Consider the following 19,243-nt stretch of genomic DNA (forward strand, 5'->3'; position numbering starts at 1 on the left):
TAGAAACCTTTATTAAAAGTGAAAGTTATTCAGTCTTGTCCGACTCTTTGCGACCCCATGGGCTATAGCCCACCAGGTTCCTCTGCCCATGGGATTTTCCAGGCAAGAGTACTGGAGTGGGTTCCCATTTCCTTCTCCAGAGGATCTTCCTGACACAGGGATCGAACCCAGGTCTCCCACATTGTGGGCAGATGCTTTACCATCTGAGCCACCAGGGGAGTCCTAAGTACAAATGCTCAAATTCTAACCCAGACCTACTAAGCCTGGTCCCTGTGGGTATGTCCTAGGCCTGTGAATTTTTAAAATTCTGCAAGGGATTCCAACAATCAACAGGGTTAATCATCACGCGATTCTTAAAAGAATTGGATTCTACTACAGGCACAGACTGTATGATGCCAAACAACTGTAGGGCATCGCATCTTATCTATCTTGTTTAAGTGTGAGTTTTGATTTCTTTTTATGTCCTGTTTTCCATTAGACTAGGTGTTTTCCAAAGCTGACAATTATGCCTTCCTCCTGAACCACACAATGTTGATGATGAAAGTAGGGTGATATAGCCAAAAAGCTTAATTAACTGTTTCAAATCATAACTCAGTGATTCCCAACTTTCAGTTGAGGCGATGCTCATGAGAAATCCAGCTTCCCAAGTCTGCTGCCTCCCTTGGAGAGGTTAAGTGAGGGAGTTTCCATGGGGGTCAGGAGTCTACCTTTTGAACAAGCGTCCAGTGATTCTGATGCAGTTGGTCTATGGACCACACTTGGACAAACCCTGATGTGACCACAGAATTGGGAGTGAAAATAACCATGCCTGTGTTCCAAAACAATAGCAAAGAGTCCTCTGACTTTCGGTGATCAAAGGGTCCTAGGAGTTTGGCTTAGTGATTACAAGTTGACCTTTCCTTCGAGGGTACACAGAGAAAACCCTGTGAATGAGCGGATCCTGGGTAGCAATTTATAGACATGAAAGATTTTTTTTTTAAGAAGTTTTACAAAAATTACAGCTGTGAAATGATTTTTGAGAAATTACCTCATCTGTCATCCAACCTTGAGAGCTGAGTGAAACCTTCTCCATTGTATATGGATGAAATTTTATTCCAATTTCAAAAGACATGTAGTAAAGTGTATTCTTTTGGTGAAACTAACCTTAGCTGAACAGTGGAGCTTAGTTTAAAAATGACGTTTTGGGGGGCTTCCCTGGTGGCTCGGTGGAAAGAACCTGTCTGCCAATGCAGGAGACACGACTTCAATCCCTGATCCAGGAAGATCCACGTCCTGTGAGACAGCTAAGCCCAGGTGCTATTGAACCTGTGCTGGAGAGCTCGGGAGCTGCAGCTGCTGGGCCCATGTGCCCCAGCTCCTGAAGCCTGGGCGACCTAGATGAGAGCCCACGCTCTGCAACGAGAAGCACCTCAGCGGGAAGCTCTAGCACGGCAACTAGTCCCAGCAAGAATAGCCCCCGCTCACCGCAATTAGAGAAAAGCTTGCGCAGCAGTGAAGACCCAGCACAGCCATAAACAAAATTCTTAAAAAAGAAGAAAATTTTTAAAAAATCACATTTTTCCCCCTCTTGACAAGATTTAGTCTGTCCTTAGGCTGAAACAGAAAAAGTGGCTCCTGGACTGAAAAATAATAATATGAAGAATACTTAGTGTCTTCTAGGAAAGACAGGAAGTGGTAGGAAAAGTAGACTTGATATGAAGAATTTCTCTCCCCACCCCCAGCAAATAGATATTCTTATTTCATTAAAATCATATTACTGTTTTTTTCATTCAGCAAACGGTTTTTGAACTTTTACCATATGTTATTCACTGCCCTAAGCTCTCTAGATAAAGTTAATATTTTTAACTTTTAAAATTAAAAGCTTGGGATTTGAAAAATTTCTATGAGTTTTTCATTTTTTGTTTCAGATTTATGCATGTATTAAGTACAATTTTACTTAGAGGTTTTCATTTTTAGCTTCTGCTATTTGCCTTAGAAATGATCATAAAGCCATAATTATGTTCTTTTCTCACCATGTTATATTCTGAAGATCTTGGAAGGCACAAGACTTTGTTTATCCCCAAATCCCTTTGCTGACAGTCTCCACCTCTAAAGTACATTCCTGTCACACTGTTCCTCAGTATCATGCTCCTTTCCTTTATAGCCCAGCACACTGCCTTTGCTTTTAGACTCTTTCTCGTTACCACCTTCCTCCCACACCAGACCATGAGCTTCATGAGTGTAGGGACTCAGGTATCAGTAAAGGGAAGTCTTGGTTATGAAATTCTTCATGTCAGAGGAAGGCAAGCAGGTTGGGTAAAGAGACCTAAAATCTTAATTACTTAATTTGAATATGTAGAATTTCTATTTTGGTGTTGTATTTTCTGTGTAAGGTTAATAGTTTAAAGAAATAGAGCTTTGCTTGTTGCAAAGTAATTAAATTGGTTCTGCAGGGAAATTTTAATCTAATATTTATAACTTCTACCACTTGATTTAGAAACGAGCGTCATGTCACCAACTTGGCTTTCTTCTCCCCACAAGGTAAACTCTGAAGGTCAGGGAAAAGACATCATTTTGTATAAATTAAAACTCCTTTCATGTATATTCCAGCAATATGTGTGTGTGTGTGTGTGTATATATATATGGATGTGAAGGCCCATAAGGATATATGTTTATGAGTTTGAACTTTTTTCATAGCAAGAACACGTCCATGAAATGTATTTTCCCTGATGAGAGTGCAAAAATTGTTAGGAAAAGACACATTTGATTGTTGTGAATGGTTATTCTATTAAACCAAATCCATTAGTTCAGAAACTTCTGTCTTACTTTCATCATCTATTAGAAATAGGTATTTAAAAACTGACTTGGTGAAAATTCAGTTAAGTTACCCTAAAGTCTGGTTACAGCTTTGAAATCACCAAAGTGTGGACACTGCTACTGCAGTGATCTCTGCACAGCATCATCTATGACTGGTTTGGTAGTGACACTGTCTATAATTAGTTCATACCTAGCTCCCATATTCTATGTTTGCCAGTATTTATTCTCATACTTTTCCATAATTAGTGATGTTGTCAAGGATTGCCGCTACATTTATGCAGTATATTTCAATAAACATGTTTATTATTTTTGGAAAAACTATTTCTGAAACTAACAGATCATTGGTTTTCACTGAGTCACATGCCATGTATCTTTCAGAGGATCATAAAACAGGAGTCGGGGCAGTCATCTGGGCAGAAGGAAAATCTGTAAGTGTGAAATTAATTCTTTATAATCATTTAAACTTGACTTTATTTAACATATTTTGATCTTAAGTGCATGACATTTTGTTGACCCATGGGGATTAGTATTTCTTATTAGGGTATTTATTAAGTTCTAAAAACATTTTGTGCTTTCTTTCAGCAGTTTTCTGGATAGATACATTCATTTAGTAAACCTTCATTCAACACCTTCCACAGGACGGGGTAGACTCTGTACCCCCCGTGAACAGTGGGAAGTTAAAGGCCACATATTCCACCCTTCATGGCCTTACACAGTCTAGTGATGGAGACAGAGGTGAAAAGAGACGGGCATATAACCGTAATCATAACATGACATCGTGAGAGCATAGAGGAGGCCTCTTTCTCTGCTCGGAGAAATAAGTAAAGCATTCCTGGAGGAGGTCAGGTGCTATTAGTATTGAAGAATGAGGAGGAGTTCATCAGCAGAACAAGTTAGTGGGACTCGGAGGGTAACATGCAAAGGTAATGTGTAAGAATATGGGGAAATGCAAGTGATTTGGCACATTGGAGTCCAGAGTCCTATGTTTAGTAGAGTAACAAAAAAATTAGGCTGCACCATGAAGAATTTTGTATACCATGGAGAGTTTAGACTTTATCTTTTCGACAGCGGGGATACCCTAGCATGGCATTAACCAGCAGAAATAAAAAGCAAGCCACATATGTGATTTAAAAATTCTTAGGAGCCTCATTAAAAAAAAATAAGAAACAGGTGAATTAATTTTAGGAATATACTTAATCACCTGTTGAGAAATATTACCATTTCAGCATGTAACCAATATAGAAATATTGGTTAATATTTTTAATAAAATATTTTGCATTTGAGGGGAGTATTGAGTCTTAATAATTCTATGTGTATTTTATACTAATTTGTTGTTGTTTAGTCACTTCAGTCATGTCAGACTCTTCTGCGACCCCCTTGCCTGTAGCCCACTAGGCTCCTCTGTCCATGAGACCTTCCAGGCAGGAACCCTGGAGTGGGTTGCCAGTTCCTTCTCCAGGGCATCTTCTGGCACCTCTCGGTTTGCACTAACCACGTGTGCCTAATGGCTCCTGTATTGGACAGTGCAATCCAACAATATCTTAAGTGGAAAAATGATCAGATTCCCATTTTAAAAATAAAGTGGGGCTAGACAGGAAGTAGGGAGATTAAGAAAAGAGATGATGAGGACTTGAAATTATGGGGATGTGTTGAGAAGGAATGGAACTAGGAGACAGTAAATATGATACTGTTGATACTATCACATGAGTAATTATAATATTAATATATTGAAATTTTGTGAGGTTTATAGCTCCCAACTATTATGAACAGGTTTGGTTTATTAAATACTTCACTCTTAGAGTTGATAAAGCATTCATATTAACACCTAATATGCCACTGACAAGGAGAAAGAAAAATGCCACTTAAGTAGGAAGTTCTATTATATATATACACACACACACACACACACACACACATACATACACGCAATAGAGGTTCAGTAAACATAAAGATGAAAGGAAAATACATTATTTATTTTCCAACTATATATATAATAGCACGTGTTTAACCCCAAACAGAAATTGTTCAGAATATTTTTAGAAGTTCTGACTTGCTAGCCAGTAGCACAGCACAGAGCATATAATAAATTAACAATAATTTATAATAATATAGAGTACCTGCTCTGTATGGACCACTATAATAGGTGTGCTTTAAGGGCTAGAAAGAAGCTACAAAACATGGTTTCTGTTCTCTAGGATTTTATAACCAATCAGGGAGGGATGTCTGAGTCAAGTGAAACAGTTTGTGAATTAAGCTAGTTTTTAACTAACTGCTAAAATGAAGGACTGTCTTGATATTATATACTAGAGATGGGCACCCGTGCGAACATGGTGCTGCAAGCGGTGCGGAGCGTGCGGGCGCGGGCGGCAGCCTGCGCGCCGTCTGGGCCCCCAGCGCGCTGCTCGCCGCGGCCCTGGGGACTGCGGGCGGGCGCAGTCAGGGCGCTGCGCCCCGGCCCTGCGCTGCTGTCGGCGCGGAAATTCACAGAAAAACACGAATGGGTAACAACAGAAAACGGTGTTGGAGCAGTGGGAATCAGCCGTTTTGCACAGGAAGCTTTGGGAGACGTTGTTTACTGTAGTCTGCCTGAAGGTGGGACAAAGTTGAACAAACGAGGAGTTTGGTGCTTTGGAAAGTGTGAAAGCGTCTAGTGAACGCTATTCCCCTCTATCAGAAGTAACGGAAATTAATAAAGCTAGCAGAAAATCCAGGACTTGTCAACAAGTCTTGTTATGAAGATGGTTGGCTGATCAAGATGACATTCAGTAACCCTTCAGAACTAGATGAACTAATGAGTGAAGAAGCGTATGAGAAATACATAAAATCTATTGAGGAATGAAAATGGAACCCCTAAATAAACTACTTTGAAACAACTTAATCTAGCATAGTTGCCTTAAATTAGTGGCAATTCTTTTAAAACTTAAAAAGAACTTTTAGCAAAAGAAACTACTTGTAACAATGTTTCCTGAAGAAAATACCCCTTAACTTTCTAATGCCTTCAGATAAACACTGTGCATCTTTTCCACAGCATCTTGTGATTTTTAGGCTAGGCTCCAGTTATAATATTCAGAATTCCTGAAATTATCTCTGGTAAAACTAATTACAAAAATTATGTAATTCAAGGATAACATGGTTATCTTTTACCTTATATGACATTGTAACTTGCTTATAGCTATCCTTGGATTGGGTCAAAATGATCTTCCCACTAGAAATAACTGCCGGTGAAGAAAAGTTTGTTAGTTGTGTAGTGTCCAGTGAAGAATACTACTGTCTTACTTTTGCAATATACTGTGTCTGCTGGTGTTATTTTTATACAGTGAGGCAACAGCCTTGCAGGAGAATAAACAATAAAGTATTCAGCTTCTTAATCATGGGGGGAAAATATATATATATATAAAATATATATATATATACACTAGAGATGATCAGCCTGCTTGAAATTTAACTTTGACAAGATCACCCTGCTGAAGGAAAATCTAATACTGTATTTTTCTGATGGCTCAGTTTATCACTGTTGTTCATTGTTGAGTCACTAAGTTGTGTCCGACTCTTTGCAACCCCCTGGACTATAGCAGCCAGGCCTCCCTGCCCTTCCCTATCTCACAGAGCTGGGTCAAACTCATGTCCATTGAGTCAGTGATGCCATCCAACCATCTCATCCTCTGTCATTCCCTTCTCCTCCGGCCCTCAGTTCTTCCCAGCATCAGGGTCTTTCCAATGAGCCGGCTCTTTGCATCAGGTGTTCACAGTATTGGCACTTCAGCTTCAGTCCTTGCAATGAATATTCAAGATTGATTTTCTGTGGGATTGACTGGTTTGATCTCCTTGCTGTCCCTGGGACTCCTGAGAGTCTTCTCCAGCACCACAATTTGAAAGCATCAATTCTTCAGCACTCAGCCTTCTTTATGGTCCAGCTCTCACATCCATACGTGACTACTGGAAAAACCATAGCTTTGACTGGGCAGACTTTTGTCAGCCAAGTCTCTGCTTTTTAATATGCTGTCTAGGTTTGCCGTAGCTTTATAGTGTGTTATGGAAAAGTGAATCCGTCATACAAAGTGTGATACTAGGCTTTAAAGATACAATGTAAGATGTCTTTTCAGAACCTTGAACACAGCTTTGTTTGTTTGCTCACTTTCCATAGAGAAGTTGTGATGGGACAGGCGCCATGTACTTCATAGGATGCGGTTATAATGCTTTTCCTGTTGGATCCGAGTATGCTGACTTCCCGCACATGGATGACAAACAGAAAGACAGAGAAATAAGGAAATTCAGATACATCGTGCATGCGGAACAGAATGCCCTAACATTTAGGTATGAAATCTGTTTATGTGTATTTTGTATAAAATGTAGCAAGGGTTAGTTGAAATTAGCTTTCATTTTGCTGTAACTCACTGCCTTTTTAAAAATTCCAAGAAATATCCTTTTCAGAAGTATAGCTCCGGTCATACTTGGTTTTTGCTACGTGACCAGAGGCCATTGTCAGGGATCCTCCAGGCCTTCAAATTTATCGAGTAAATCTTTTTTCCTTTCTTCCTTCTCTCTCCAGGATAAAACTGCTTAAAGTTTGTCCTTAGGGTCTTGCATATTTCTGCATTGTAAGATCACCTTTGTTTTCTAAATTCTGAGCATGTATTTATGAATATATAGATATTATTATGAACCAAATTGCTTTAACATAGTTTTTGTTAGAGATTGTCACTGGCATTACCTCCTTTCAATGTTAATTTAGATAATTTCCACAAATCTTTCTCAGCATTTACCATTTAGTGGGTGCTCTTGGGAGATTCAAATCTGCAGGAGTCATGGTTTCTGTCCTGAGGAGGTTATAGTCCAGTGTGGGATATAAGACTGTACTCAACCTAACATGATCAGTTGTGTGAGAAGGGCCAACACAAAGTGGGTGGAAATTCAAGGGCTGCAGTAGATGGAGGGGGAGTGTGAGGGAAAACCTTTATGGAGAAACTGGCATTTGAGCTGAGCTTTAAAGGTTTGGTAGGGCTATGGCAATTGAAGATGCTTACTTGAAGGGAAACCATTCTTGCCTGAGGCATAGCAGTGGGCTAGAAGTCAGAAAATGCTTGTGCATTTAGGAACATAGATGTTCCAGTTAGGCTGGACCACAGGCTAGCTTGGGACTGACAAGGGAGGACCTCGAGTTTAGACCTCATTTGGTAGCAGTGGAAAGACATTGACAGAGCTACAGTAATGATTACTTCAGTTGCAGGTGTATGGTTTGAACAGGCTAGATGCATACAATTCTGCTTCCCTGGTCCAGGGGAACAGAATGAGACTCTAAACTGAGGACATGGATGCTGAACGCTAGTGATGGGAAACATAAGACCGAGAGCTTTGTAAACCACAGAACCCAGAAGTACAACTCCTCTATCCTCAGTCCTAAACTACCCCAGCGTGCAGAATTTCACCACACAGGCTTTTTTCCTTGAACTCTTCATTACTTGCTTCATTTTGTCAAATCCAAGTGTTTGTTAAATTATCCTATGTGAGGTAAAAGCAGTAAGGGAACTATAACTCAAAACAGAACTCTAACATTAATCAATTTAGTAAGCATTTATTAAATATCTGTGAGGCACCGGATGAGAGGTAGACCTTCTGGCGACCACAATGACTTAATGTCTAATCACACATGGTACATTCTCAGGGAAGGCATTAGTTCTGGCCCATAATTCTGGCTTTATAAGGAGTTTCCTACTTAGCATTATTCTGTCTGTTTTCTTTTCTTTTGTAGTCTAAATAGTGAAAATCTTGGCATTGACTAATTCAGCAAGAATAAGGTTTGATCATTATTGTGTATAATATTGTAAATCTGTTTCCAAAGTGGCTCAATTTTAATGTTTCAAGATTTTTCTCAAACATAACTTACCCTTTTAGAAGGTACCTTCCTAATTTTTTCATATGTATATATATTTTTGTAGGTGTCAAGAAATAAAACCAGAAGAAAGAAGTATGATTTTTGTAACCAAGTGCCCTTGTGATGAATGTGTACCCTTAATTAAAGGTGCAGGCATAAAACAAATCTATGCTGGGGATGTAGATGTTGGAAAAAAGAAGGCAGACATCTCTTACATGAGATTTGGGGAACTTGAAGGTGTCAGCAAATTTACAGTAAGTAGATACACATTTTTTTCAAATATACTTCATATTATGTTGATAGCTGTTGTTTAGTCACTAAGTCACGTCCGACTGTTTTGTGACCCCATGGGCTGTAGCCTGCCAGGCTCCTCTGTCCATGGGATTTTCCAGGCAAGAATACTGGAGTAGGTTGTCATTTCCCCCTTTGGGGAATCTTCTCAACCAAGGGATCGAACCCATGTCTCCTGCATTAGCAGGCGAACTCTTTACCACTGAGCCACCTGGGAAGCCCAGGTTGTTAAGTTACTCTGCTGCATATTTTAAACTAGTGATTCTTACCCTTTTAAAGAGTTTCAACAAAATTTTATCATTGAGTTTATTTTTATGTGCAAGCACTTGCCTAGTCACAAATGTTCACTTAGGATCTGCCTTCTGAATATATGTCTCTAGAGAGAGAATTTTACCTTGACCTGGTGCTGTGCTGTGCCTAGGCTCTCGTGTCGTCCTCTGCGACCCCGTGGACTGTGGCCCGTCAAGGCTCCTCTGTCCATGGGGACTCTCCAGGCAAGAATACTGGAGTGGGTTGCCATGCCCTCCTCCAGGAGATCTTCCCAATCCAGGGATCCAACCCAAGTCTCACATCGCAGGTGGATTCTTTACCAGCTGAGCTACCAGGGAAGCCCTTGACCTTACAGACCTTGAATTAGTTGGTTCTATAGTGCCATCTGGTGGCTGACAAAATTCAGTAGTTCAGTCATTCAGTTGTGTCCGACTCTTTGCGACCCCATGAACCACAGCATGCCAGGCCTCTCTGTCCCATCACCAACTCCCGGAGTTTACTCAAACTCATGCCCATCGAGTCGGTGATGCCATCCAGCCATCTCATCCTCTGTCGTCCCCTTCTCCTCCTGCCCCCAATCCCTCCCAGCATCAGGGTCTTTTCAAATGAGTCAGCTGTTCACATCAGGTGGCCAAAGTATTGGAGTTTCAGCTTCAGCATCAATCCTTCAAATGAACACCCAGGACTGATCTCCTTTAGAATGGACTGGTTGGATCTCCTTGCAGTCCAAGGGACTCTCAAGAGTCTTCTCCAAACACCACAATTCAGAAGCATCAGTTCTTCAGTGCTCAGCTTTCTTTATAGTCCAACTCTCACATCCGTACCTGACTACTGGAAAAACCATAGCCTTGACTAGATGGACCCTTGTTGGCAAAGTAATGTCTCTGCTTTTTAATATGCTGTCTAGGTTGATCATAACTTTTCTTCCAAGGAGTAAGCGTCTTTTAGTTTCATGGCTGCAGCCACCATCTGCAGTGATTTTGGAGCCCCCCAATATAAAGTCTGCCACTGTTTCCACTGTTTCCCCATCTATTTGCCATGAAGTGATGGGACCAGATGCCATAATCTTCGTTTTCTGAATGTTGAACTTTAAACCAACTTAAATTCAGTAGTAGAGAGTAGTAGATAGAGGTGAACATAGTTTAAAGTTTAAGATTACACAAAAGAAGGGAACCCATACACATACACACATGCATGCATTTCTTATAAGAAAAATCAGGAAAAAATTAGAAGCAATTAGTATTTGATATTTCCAAAGAACTGCTGACATGGTAACTATTTTGTGGAAAACTCAGAACTTTAATTCCTCATGGTTTTTTTTAACTACTCTGGTTTCTAAAAACCTTTCTCTTTTTAGAAATAATCTCAAGCATGCAGAAGAGTTACAAAAATACTACAAAGAATTTTTTTCCAGAAACACTTGAGAGTTAAGTTGTTGCCATGATGCCAAGTCATTCTTAAATACTTTCATGTGTATTTCCTCAAACAGTAGATTATCCTACATAACCACAATACAACCACAAAACTTAGGAAATTTTCATTGATATGTTGCTACTATTTAATCCACAGAATTCAGTGGGTTTACCAGTTGTCCCAATAAAGTTCTTTATAGCAAAAGGATCCTGTCTAGAATCATGTGTTGCTTGTTAATGATAATTCTGGCACTTAATGTAACTTTTATATGCTATAGTTTGCGGTTAAGTACAAAAAGCATATAATAGTACTGTTTATTATAGATTTCAACTTGACTTTTCTGTTTGAGTCCAGGGTGCCTGGAACATATAAAGCACCTAAAAAATACTTACTAAACCATGCATATAAGATTCTCTAAGAATTTTGATCCTTAATCCATCAGTAGTCATATCTTCAGGGTCATCCAAAGTTGTTATTAGGGCTTGGTTGGTATGACACATTAACTTTTCTTACTGTTTTAAGCTGTTTGGATATTTGAAAGCACAATGCTGAAATGCTATTTATTAAAACCTTCTTAAACATATACATAAAATGTTTGTGTCCTTTTATAGTGGCAACTGAATCCATCAAGAACTGGTGTTCTTGAGCAAAATGAGCCTGAAGGCAGAGAGAGTAAGTATCTACGAGTCCTTTATTGAGGTTGATTTTGTTGCTAAGAAAAGAAAAATAGTGACTTATAATGATCAGATGTTGGAAATTGCTGTGGTTGGAGGTGGAGCATATTCTTTTTGCAGATTAGATTTTTCCTATTCAGTTTGTGCACAGACACTTGTGTATCGACTATATATGCTCGATGTCATGGGAAGTGCTGATTAATGACTAGTCCTATGGACTCTGCAGTTTAATACAAATAATCATGCACAAATTGAATTTATAAATTAAATTTATATGAGACTAGGCAACAGTGCTCTCTATACCAAAACAAAAGCCTCTTGGGCAATTAGAAAGGAAAAATACATATAATTAATACAGATGGATCTAGAGCCAAATTATGAGGCTATGTAGATTCTTGTTAGAGTAAAGCCATATTAGCTCAGATTGGTCAGAGAACAGAAGTGTCCTGGTTATTTTAATACTCTAATTAAGAGTCATCACAGATACCATAAATGAATTATTAGTCTTCAGAGTTTTACTGTTTATATATTAACACATATTTTTAATGTAATATAGTCTCTAGGAGACCTTGCAATTCTTCATGCGTATTATTTTGAATATGAATTATTACTGTACAATATTATTTTAAAATATTAGTTATGTTATCTTTATGTTTGGATTCAAGGTAAGTAGAAGTTCAATATAATAAGTAAAATTTTCTTGATAATAACAATGATTTGATTACTCTGAAAAATCAGTAACTATGAAAGTCTTTATGAAAATAATGTCTATGTGAATATCCTGATTTTTGTGTTCTAACTTAGCTTTATTTTATTCAGGTAGTAAAATTTTAATTTGCAGTCTGGAAAAAAAGTACATATCCACTCCATCTCTCTTTTTAAAATTTTATCAGGGGGGGAAAAAAAGTAGCTAAAGATGAAAGGAAAAAATATGGATCTGATTAAAGAATATGTATTCAATAATAGTGTTTGAGGGGGGTGAGTTAATATTCCCTGTTGTTAGGGAGAAGACACAAAAAAGCATTAAACATAAAATATGAATTCATTTATCTGTGTTAAAATAAAGAACATCTGTTTGTCAAAAGATAGCACTAAAAGAGCACAAAGGCAAGCCATGAAAGGGGAGATTTTTGCCACTTACAAGCAAGAGCCGTAGCCAGGGTTCCCTGTCCCTAGATCACTAAGGTGAGGGTGACGTACTGTGGGGGGAAGGGGGGGTCGTGGTGGCGAGGGGATGAGAGGAATGCTTTCATTTTGCTGGTAATGCTCTGTTTCTTGACCTGGGTGATGGTTAAATATGTTTGCTTTATGACTGTCCACTGATCTGCAGGTTTATGTTTTATATGTAGTTTTCAACAAGTGTTTTATATCAGTAAATAATATCCTTATCTCTTTTTCAATTTTATAAGAGCTTGATTGAGGTATAATCCATATACCATAAATTTGCCCTTTTAAAGTACAGAATTGGGTGGGTTTTGGTAGATTCAGAGTTGTGTAACCATCACCACAGCCTAATTTCAGAATTTTCCATCAGCTCAAAAAGAATCCTCTTGCCCATTTATTAGTTATCCCTGTTTCCTCCTGCCTTCAGCCCCAGGCCACCACGAATCTACTTTGGTTTTTGGATTCATATATTCTGGTCATTGATTTTAGATCGTTCCTCTTTTCTCATATATACATTCACTTTCTCTCTAGCATTTCTCTAGCGTTTCTTCCACTGAATGGAAGAAATTTTGATAAGTTGCGTTTTTATTTCAAAACTTTTAAAAATTTATTTTTTTTCCATTTATTTTTATTAGTTGGAGGTTAATTACTTTACAATATTGTAGTGGTTTTTGTCATACATTGACATGAAAGCCATGGATTTACATGTATTCCCCATCCCAATCCCCCCTCCCACCTCCCTCTCCACCCGATTCCTCTGGGTCCAAAATATTTTAAAATTTACCTTGAGTTTTTTGTTTGTTTGTTTGTTTGTTTTACTCATTTGTTATTTAGCAATGTATTATTTAACTTCCACATATATTTTGAGATTTCCCAGTTATGTTTCTATTAGTCTTTCCTAGTTTAATTATATTGCGGTCTGAGAGCAGACATGATTTCTATTCTTTTAAATTTATTAGGGTGTGTTTTATGGCCCAGAATGTGGTCTCTCTTGGTGAACATTCCATGTGAGGTTAAGAACAATGTCTATTTTGCTATTGTTGGATGAAGTAGTCCGTGGTTGTCAATTATATACAGTTGATTAATGGTTGAGTTCATGTGAGAATGGGTAAAAGATAGTTAAAGGTATTTCACAACAGAAGAAACACAGACACCTAATAAACACATGAAAAAATGCTCAAGCTCATTAGCAGTCATGGAAATGCAAATTAAAATCACTGCAACAGTGTTTACACCATTTGCTGTACCTACTAGAGTTGCAAAATTAAAGTTTGATGACACCAAGTGCTAGCGAGGAGGTGGATTGTTAAAATTTTTGTGTATTGCTGGCTGGACTGAAAATATATACAGCCACCTTGGGAAAGCAGTTTAATGTTACCTTTGTAAAACTGAAGATGTGTATACTCCATGACCCAGCAATTTGACCTCTAAGCATATGCCCTAGGAAAACTCTTACATGTTTCATAGGAAAGACAGAGATAGATAATACATTGCAACATTGCTCTTAAAAGCAAAAACTGGAAATAGCACAAAAATTTATCTCTGGAAATTAAAATATTACAGTGGAATATTATAAAGCAGTGAAAGTAAAATGAATTACATCTACATTCTTGAACATTGATGGATCTTAGAAATATAATGCTAAATGAAAAAATCAAGTTCCAGAAGACTAAATACATTATAATGCAACTTCTATATAGAGTTAAACAAGAAGGCAAATAGTGTATTGGTTAGTACATGTGGCAAAATTATTTCTAAGAAGCAATGGAATGATAAACAATTCAGCACAGTGGTTACTTCTGAATAAGGGAGAAAGAGGGATGGGATTAGACTGGGGGGCACGTGGGAAGTGGTAACATTCTAGTTTTGCGGGTTGGGTAGTAGGTTCTTGAGCAAACTCTGGGAAAGAGTGGAGGACAGAGGAGCCTGGGGTGAAAGTCCGACACGGCTTAGCAAGTGAACAACAACAAAGTAGGTTCTTGAGTGTTAATTTATTATTAGGCTTTAGGACTCTCATCTGTATCACACACAGTCTTTTTTTAATGTTTCCAATATTACATAATAAGAGAGAAGGCTTTCCAGATCTATTTTCCCTGCACCTTGATCCAGGTGTCCTTAAGACTAGGAAGAGTGAGGCGAGCACAGAGGCTTGAAGGGCAGGCAGATCCCTGGAGAGATAGAAAGCAGCAGGATAAAAGGAGACTTTCAGAGGTGGTGGGTATACTTACCATCTTAACCATGGTGGTGGATTCTTTGATGTGTGCTTGTGTTGAAACCCATAACATTGTGCACTTTACACACACAGAGTGTGTGTCCCAGGAAAGCCAGGGAAATCAGGTCATGGGGTGAAGTGGAAGCCAGGCCCATTTCCCACCTGACCAAGCTGATGAGTCTGCTTGCCTTCTGGTGGGGGAGTGTGGGGATGGCGGGGTGTCCCCTCACACCTCCCTGCCCCGAAGACGGCTCCCTTCTCTCCCTGGACAACAGATGGGTCATGTTGTCTCATCCAGCCTAACAGTAATAACTTTCCCCCCAAAAAAGTTTTGTGAATTGTCTATACACTGTTGATGAATCCAGTTTGTAAAAGGTCAGATACTTTGTGTCACCTGTGAGTGACTTATCTAGAGTCTGCTCTTTAACAGTTGAGAATTTTAAAGATAAAATCAATATGCCCTTTTTCATTTTTATTTTTTAAATAATCCTCTTTAGCTTAAGCATTATTTTGATCTTACAACCTCTGACTTTAACAAATGCTCATTTCTTTGAAGTGACGTTTTCCTGACGTTAAGTTATTCTTGACTGCCAGATGGCGTGTTGGGACCCGTACCCCTGGAGGAAGAACCGCACCAGAACAAGAAGCTGCGTCTTTCAAACCACTAAGAAGTCTTGTCTGAGCAAGGGCTGAAGGCCTCAAGAATTTTTATTGCACTTTTAAAATCCAGCCTTGTTAACTCAGAAAATAAGAATGGATTTTGTAAATAGTTGAAAAAATTTTTAAAGGAAGCTAATTTATTATTAGCATACAAATGATACTAATATTTTTATTTAGATTTATTTGTATGTTTTCCAGAGTACAGTGGTGCATTCTTTTCTTACACTGAAAGAAGTGTCAATCATTTCATGAGACCAGTTCAGTTGGCTACAAGGATTGATTTCTCCTGGTCTTAGCTTTAGGGGATCCAGTCTGAAAGGGGCTGGTTCATTGGAGGTTCTCATCTCAGCAGAGAAGTACACACCTTTTCAGAAATATTAATCCCTTTGGATTATGAAGGTGATAATTAGTAATCTACTCAAGGGAAATAAACAGCAACCTGACCATTTTTAAGCCAATGTGTGACTTAACAAAAGGCCCCATTTATACCCAAAACTTTCTGGTAATCAGAATTTACTTGATTAGCATGGAGTCATACAAATGAATTTGGTGGACTGGGCTCCATTATAAAAGTGTGTTCCTAACAAGGTTATTCATTTTTTTCAGTCTTGCAGTGTGTAAAAATCATCATCACTTGTTGGACTCTGGTATTACATCACTGATTCAGGGTAGCAATAGGAAGATAGCTTTATTCTCAGACAATATTACTCTCTGATCTCACTGACTCTTGAAACCACTAACAAGAGAAGAAATATTTGAGTCTGGAATTCCATTCATAAATGCTGCCCATTATCCCCTCCATATAATTAGCAGAGAGCTTTTCAGGGCTTTGAATGGAAGACCTTACAAAAACATTTGCAAACCGTAAGAATACTGAAAGTCTTGCCGGTAAACATGATGGTCAGTTCAGTTATTTTCCAAATTGCTCTTCATGAGTCCTCTCATTTTTTATTTGTTGCGGAAACTTTCAGAAGATTAGCCCAAAGATGAAGGCACAGGCTTTGTACTTCCCTGGAGATAGGGAGGGAGCCGCATGGCTGATGGCCCGCAGGCAGGCCCGGGGTGTGACGTGCTCTGTGCGGGGAGTCAGCTCCAGCTCTGCGGTCACCCACTTTCTTCCCAAGGCGTCTCGTATCCTCACAGGGCCTCCCGCCAGTCTCAGGAGGGTGGGCAGGACCACCCGCACGTGGCCTGGTGCCCCTGTTTGAACAGCAGCCCGCTCAGCCTCTGTATGTGTGTGTGTGTAAATTTTTTTTTTAACTGCTGAATCTAGTGCCTGCAACAGTATCTAGCATATGACCGGTGCCCCTGGTTGGACAGCAGCCCGCTCAGCCTGTGTGTGTGTGTGTGTGTGTGTGTGTGTGTGTGTGTGTGTGTGTGTGTGTAAATTTTTTTTTAACTGCTGAATCTAGTGCCTGCAACAGTGTCTAGCACGTAACAGGCATTCAATAAATATTTGTTGACTGAATGACTGCTGGACACTGGCTAGACCCTGGAGATGAGACGTGTAAGAAATGTTCCCTGACCTCAAGAAGCTTGCAGTCTAGTGACAGATGTAAGCGTAAAGTCACATATTAATAATAGTGCTTCTCAGAGCGGGGTCCCTGGACCAACAGCGTTAGCCTCATCTGGGGACTTGTTAGAAGTGCACATTGTTAAGCCCTAACCCAGACCTGTTGAATCAGACTCTGAGGCTGGGGCCAGCATTCCCTCAAGGTGACTCTGAGGACCTTCAAGGTTGAAAACTGCCCTGTGGATGTAACTGAAGGAACAGTGGTGGAAGGAACACCCAAGAGGACAGGCAGACACTCGGGTGAGTCACAAAAGAAGGGCCTGTAGAAGTGGAGGCCCTGAAGGAGCTGCAGGGAGTAGTCAGGGGAACAGTGAGGGTGAGATGAACATCTGAGAAAGTAATGGAGATGGGTGGTCACCCTGGGAAGTAGGAAAGGGAGGGGAAGTAGGAAAGGGAAGCGACTGGGAACTCACACAAAGATTGCTAACCTGTACCAGGAGCCCCCTGGGGCAGCTGCTGCTGCTGCTAAGTCACTTCAGTCGTGTCCGACTCTGTGTGACCCCATAGACGGCAGCCCACCAGGTTCCCCCGTCCCCGGGATTCTCCAGGCAAGAACACTGGAGTGGGTTGCCATTTCCTTCTCCAGTGCATGAAAGTGAAAAGTGAAAGTGAAGTCGCTCAGTCCTGTCTGACTTTTAGTGACCCCATGGACTGCAGCCTACCAGGCTCCTCCGTCCATGGGATGTTTCAGGCAAGAGTACTGGAGTGGGGTGCCATTGCCTTCTCCGCTTGGGGCAGCAGTACTGCCTAAAACCTAGTCACCCACAGTCACCTAGTCACCCCTCAGGCTGAGAAATCGGAACTTGCCCTTAAAAATACATCATCATTAATTTCAAAGATTGGGAAGATGATAGTAAATGCATAATTTGAAAAAGAGCTCTGCATTTGTTTACTGCCAAGGACAACAGCTGTGCCGACTGGAGGTGGGGTGAGTGCAGGCCTGGCTCGGCCCTCGGCTGTCAGTGGGGTGTATGAAGTTTTACCTGTATCAGATCACTGCCAACGCTTTTTCTTTTATTCGGCTTTTCCATGGGTTTCTCTTCCTCAGTTACTTAATGAGTTTGAGAATACACTTTCTCATAAATCTTCCTCGGTTTATGCATGAACAGTTGAGCTTTCAGATCTACCACAGCAGTCTGCTTTTAACCCACTTTAGAGCTATGTTTTGAAGTTCTGGTATTGCCAAGAGTGGCCACTTAGCATTGAGCTGTGGCTATTACTTCTGCTTCTTAAGGTCAAGGAACAGTTTAGAACCTTCATTTCATGTGTCATATTAAAGGGTTTTTCTGCGATCATTTAAAATTATTACATATTTTTTACATATAAGAAGAGTAAAAAGCCCTATTAATCAGTACCAGTTGAAAACAAGGCCTGTTTAAAATGGAATACCCTTTAGAAATGCGTCCAGAAAATGTGTTTACCCTATTCAATTACTGCACTTAAAGAGACTCAGATTTCAAAGGAACTTAGATCTCATCTATTTAGAATACTCCTCTGCAGAACTGGAAACACAAGTGTCCAGAAGGTGAATGATTTCTTAAAGTCTAGCTCAGGATGTCACAAGGGCCTAAATCAGTATCGGCTTTGGTTTTTTCTCTCTACATTTTCAGTTTTGTTTTTAATGTCAGTGCTCATTTGTCCTGTACCTGTTGACATATTCGCTGATTTTAACATGTGTGTGACAGTAATAAAAGACTTCTGTTGTCGTAAATTAAGTCATTTTTTAAGTAAAATTACACCTACACATTTTAAATGAGCAAAATAGATCTATAAACCTTCCTTTGAAACAGTAAGACCCACTCTGTCTTCTGTATCACCCTTCCCTAGAGGCCACCAGGCTCAAGGCTTTTAGCCGATTTACTTTGTCTTCAAATCACATGTTCCTTAATAGTGTTTCAGTTTTAGGTATTTTCTTTTGAATTTCCATCATGGAAGGGCTTTCTTTCACCTCCCTCTCCTCTGCACACACTACCATCTCTCCATCCTCCCAATATTCTTTTAATTTGGTTGCATCAGTATTCATTCATTGTTTGGTATTATGACTGTAAGTGCTACTCACAGCTTTATCACGTTGTGTACTGTGATGACTTTCTGTATAAAATGTATTTTCGTGCATTTCAAATTTGTCTTTTCTGCCCGGGGCTGTGGGGACATTGATTTTGTATATTTTATTGCTAACCTGTAACCAAACCCTTCTCCCAGCTGTGTAACCTTCTCTCGGTATTCAAGCACATTGCTGCTGCTGCTGCTAAGTCACTTCAGTCGTGTCCGACTCTGTGCGATCCCATAGATGGCAGCCCACCAGGCTCCCCCGTCCC

The 19,243-nt window shown here is 39.7% G+C and overlaps 1 protein-coding gene across 4 annotated transcripts in view; it reads left to right on the forward strand.

The window, feature by feature from the left end:
• CDADC1 (cytidine and dCMP deaminase domain containing 1) overlaps positions 1-19,040 on the forward strand; it is a 32,094-nt gene extending 13,054 nt beyond the window's left edge. For 3 of the 4 annotated variants that reach the window (XM_020904027.2, XM_070471250.1, XM_020904029.2), the window contains 5 exons: positions 3,175-3,224; positions 6,941-7,110; positions 8,733-8,922; positions 11,254-11,314; positions 15,287-19,040. In XM_020904027.2, the coding sequence (XP_020759686.2) occupies positions 3,175-3,224; positions 6,941-7,110; positions 8,733-8,922; positions 11,254-11,314; positions 15,287-15,360 (545 nt within the window). In that variant the 3' untranslated portion in view covers positions 15,361-19,040. Of the gene's footprint in view, positions 1-3,174; positions 3,225-6,940; positions 7,111-8,732; positions 8,923-11,253; positions 11,315-15,248 lie in introns of all 4 variants that reach the window. The other variant, XM_020904028.2, reaches the window with a different exon arrangement.
• The last annotated feature ends 203 nt before the right edge of the window (positions 19,041-19,243 follow it).

Source organism: Odocoileus virginianus, chromosome 8 (genome assembly GCF_023699985.2).
Source record: "Odocoileus virginianus isolate 20LAN1187 ecotype Illinois chromosome 8, Ovbor_1.2, whole genome shotgun sequence".
Lineage (NCBI taxonomy): Eukaryota > Metazoa > Chordata > Mammalia > Artiodactyla > Cervidae > Odocoileus > Odocoileus virginianus.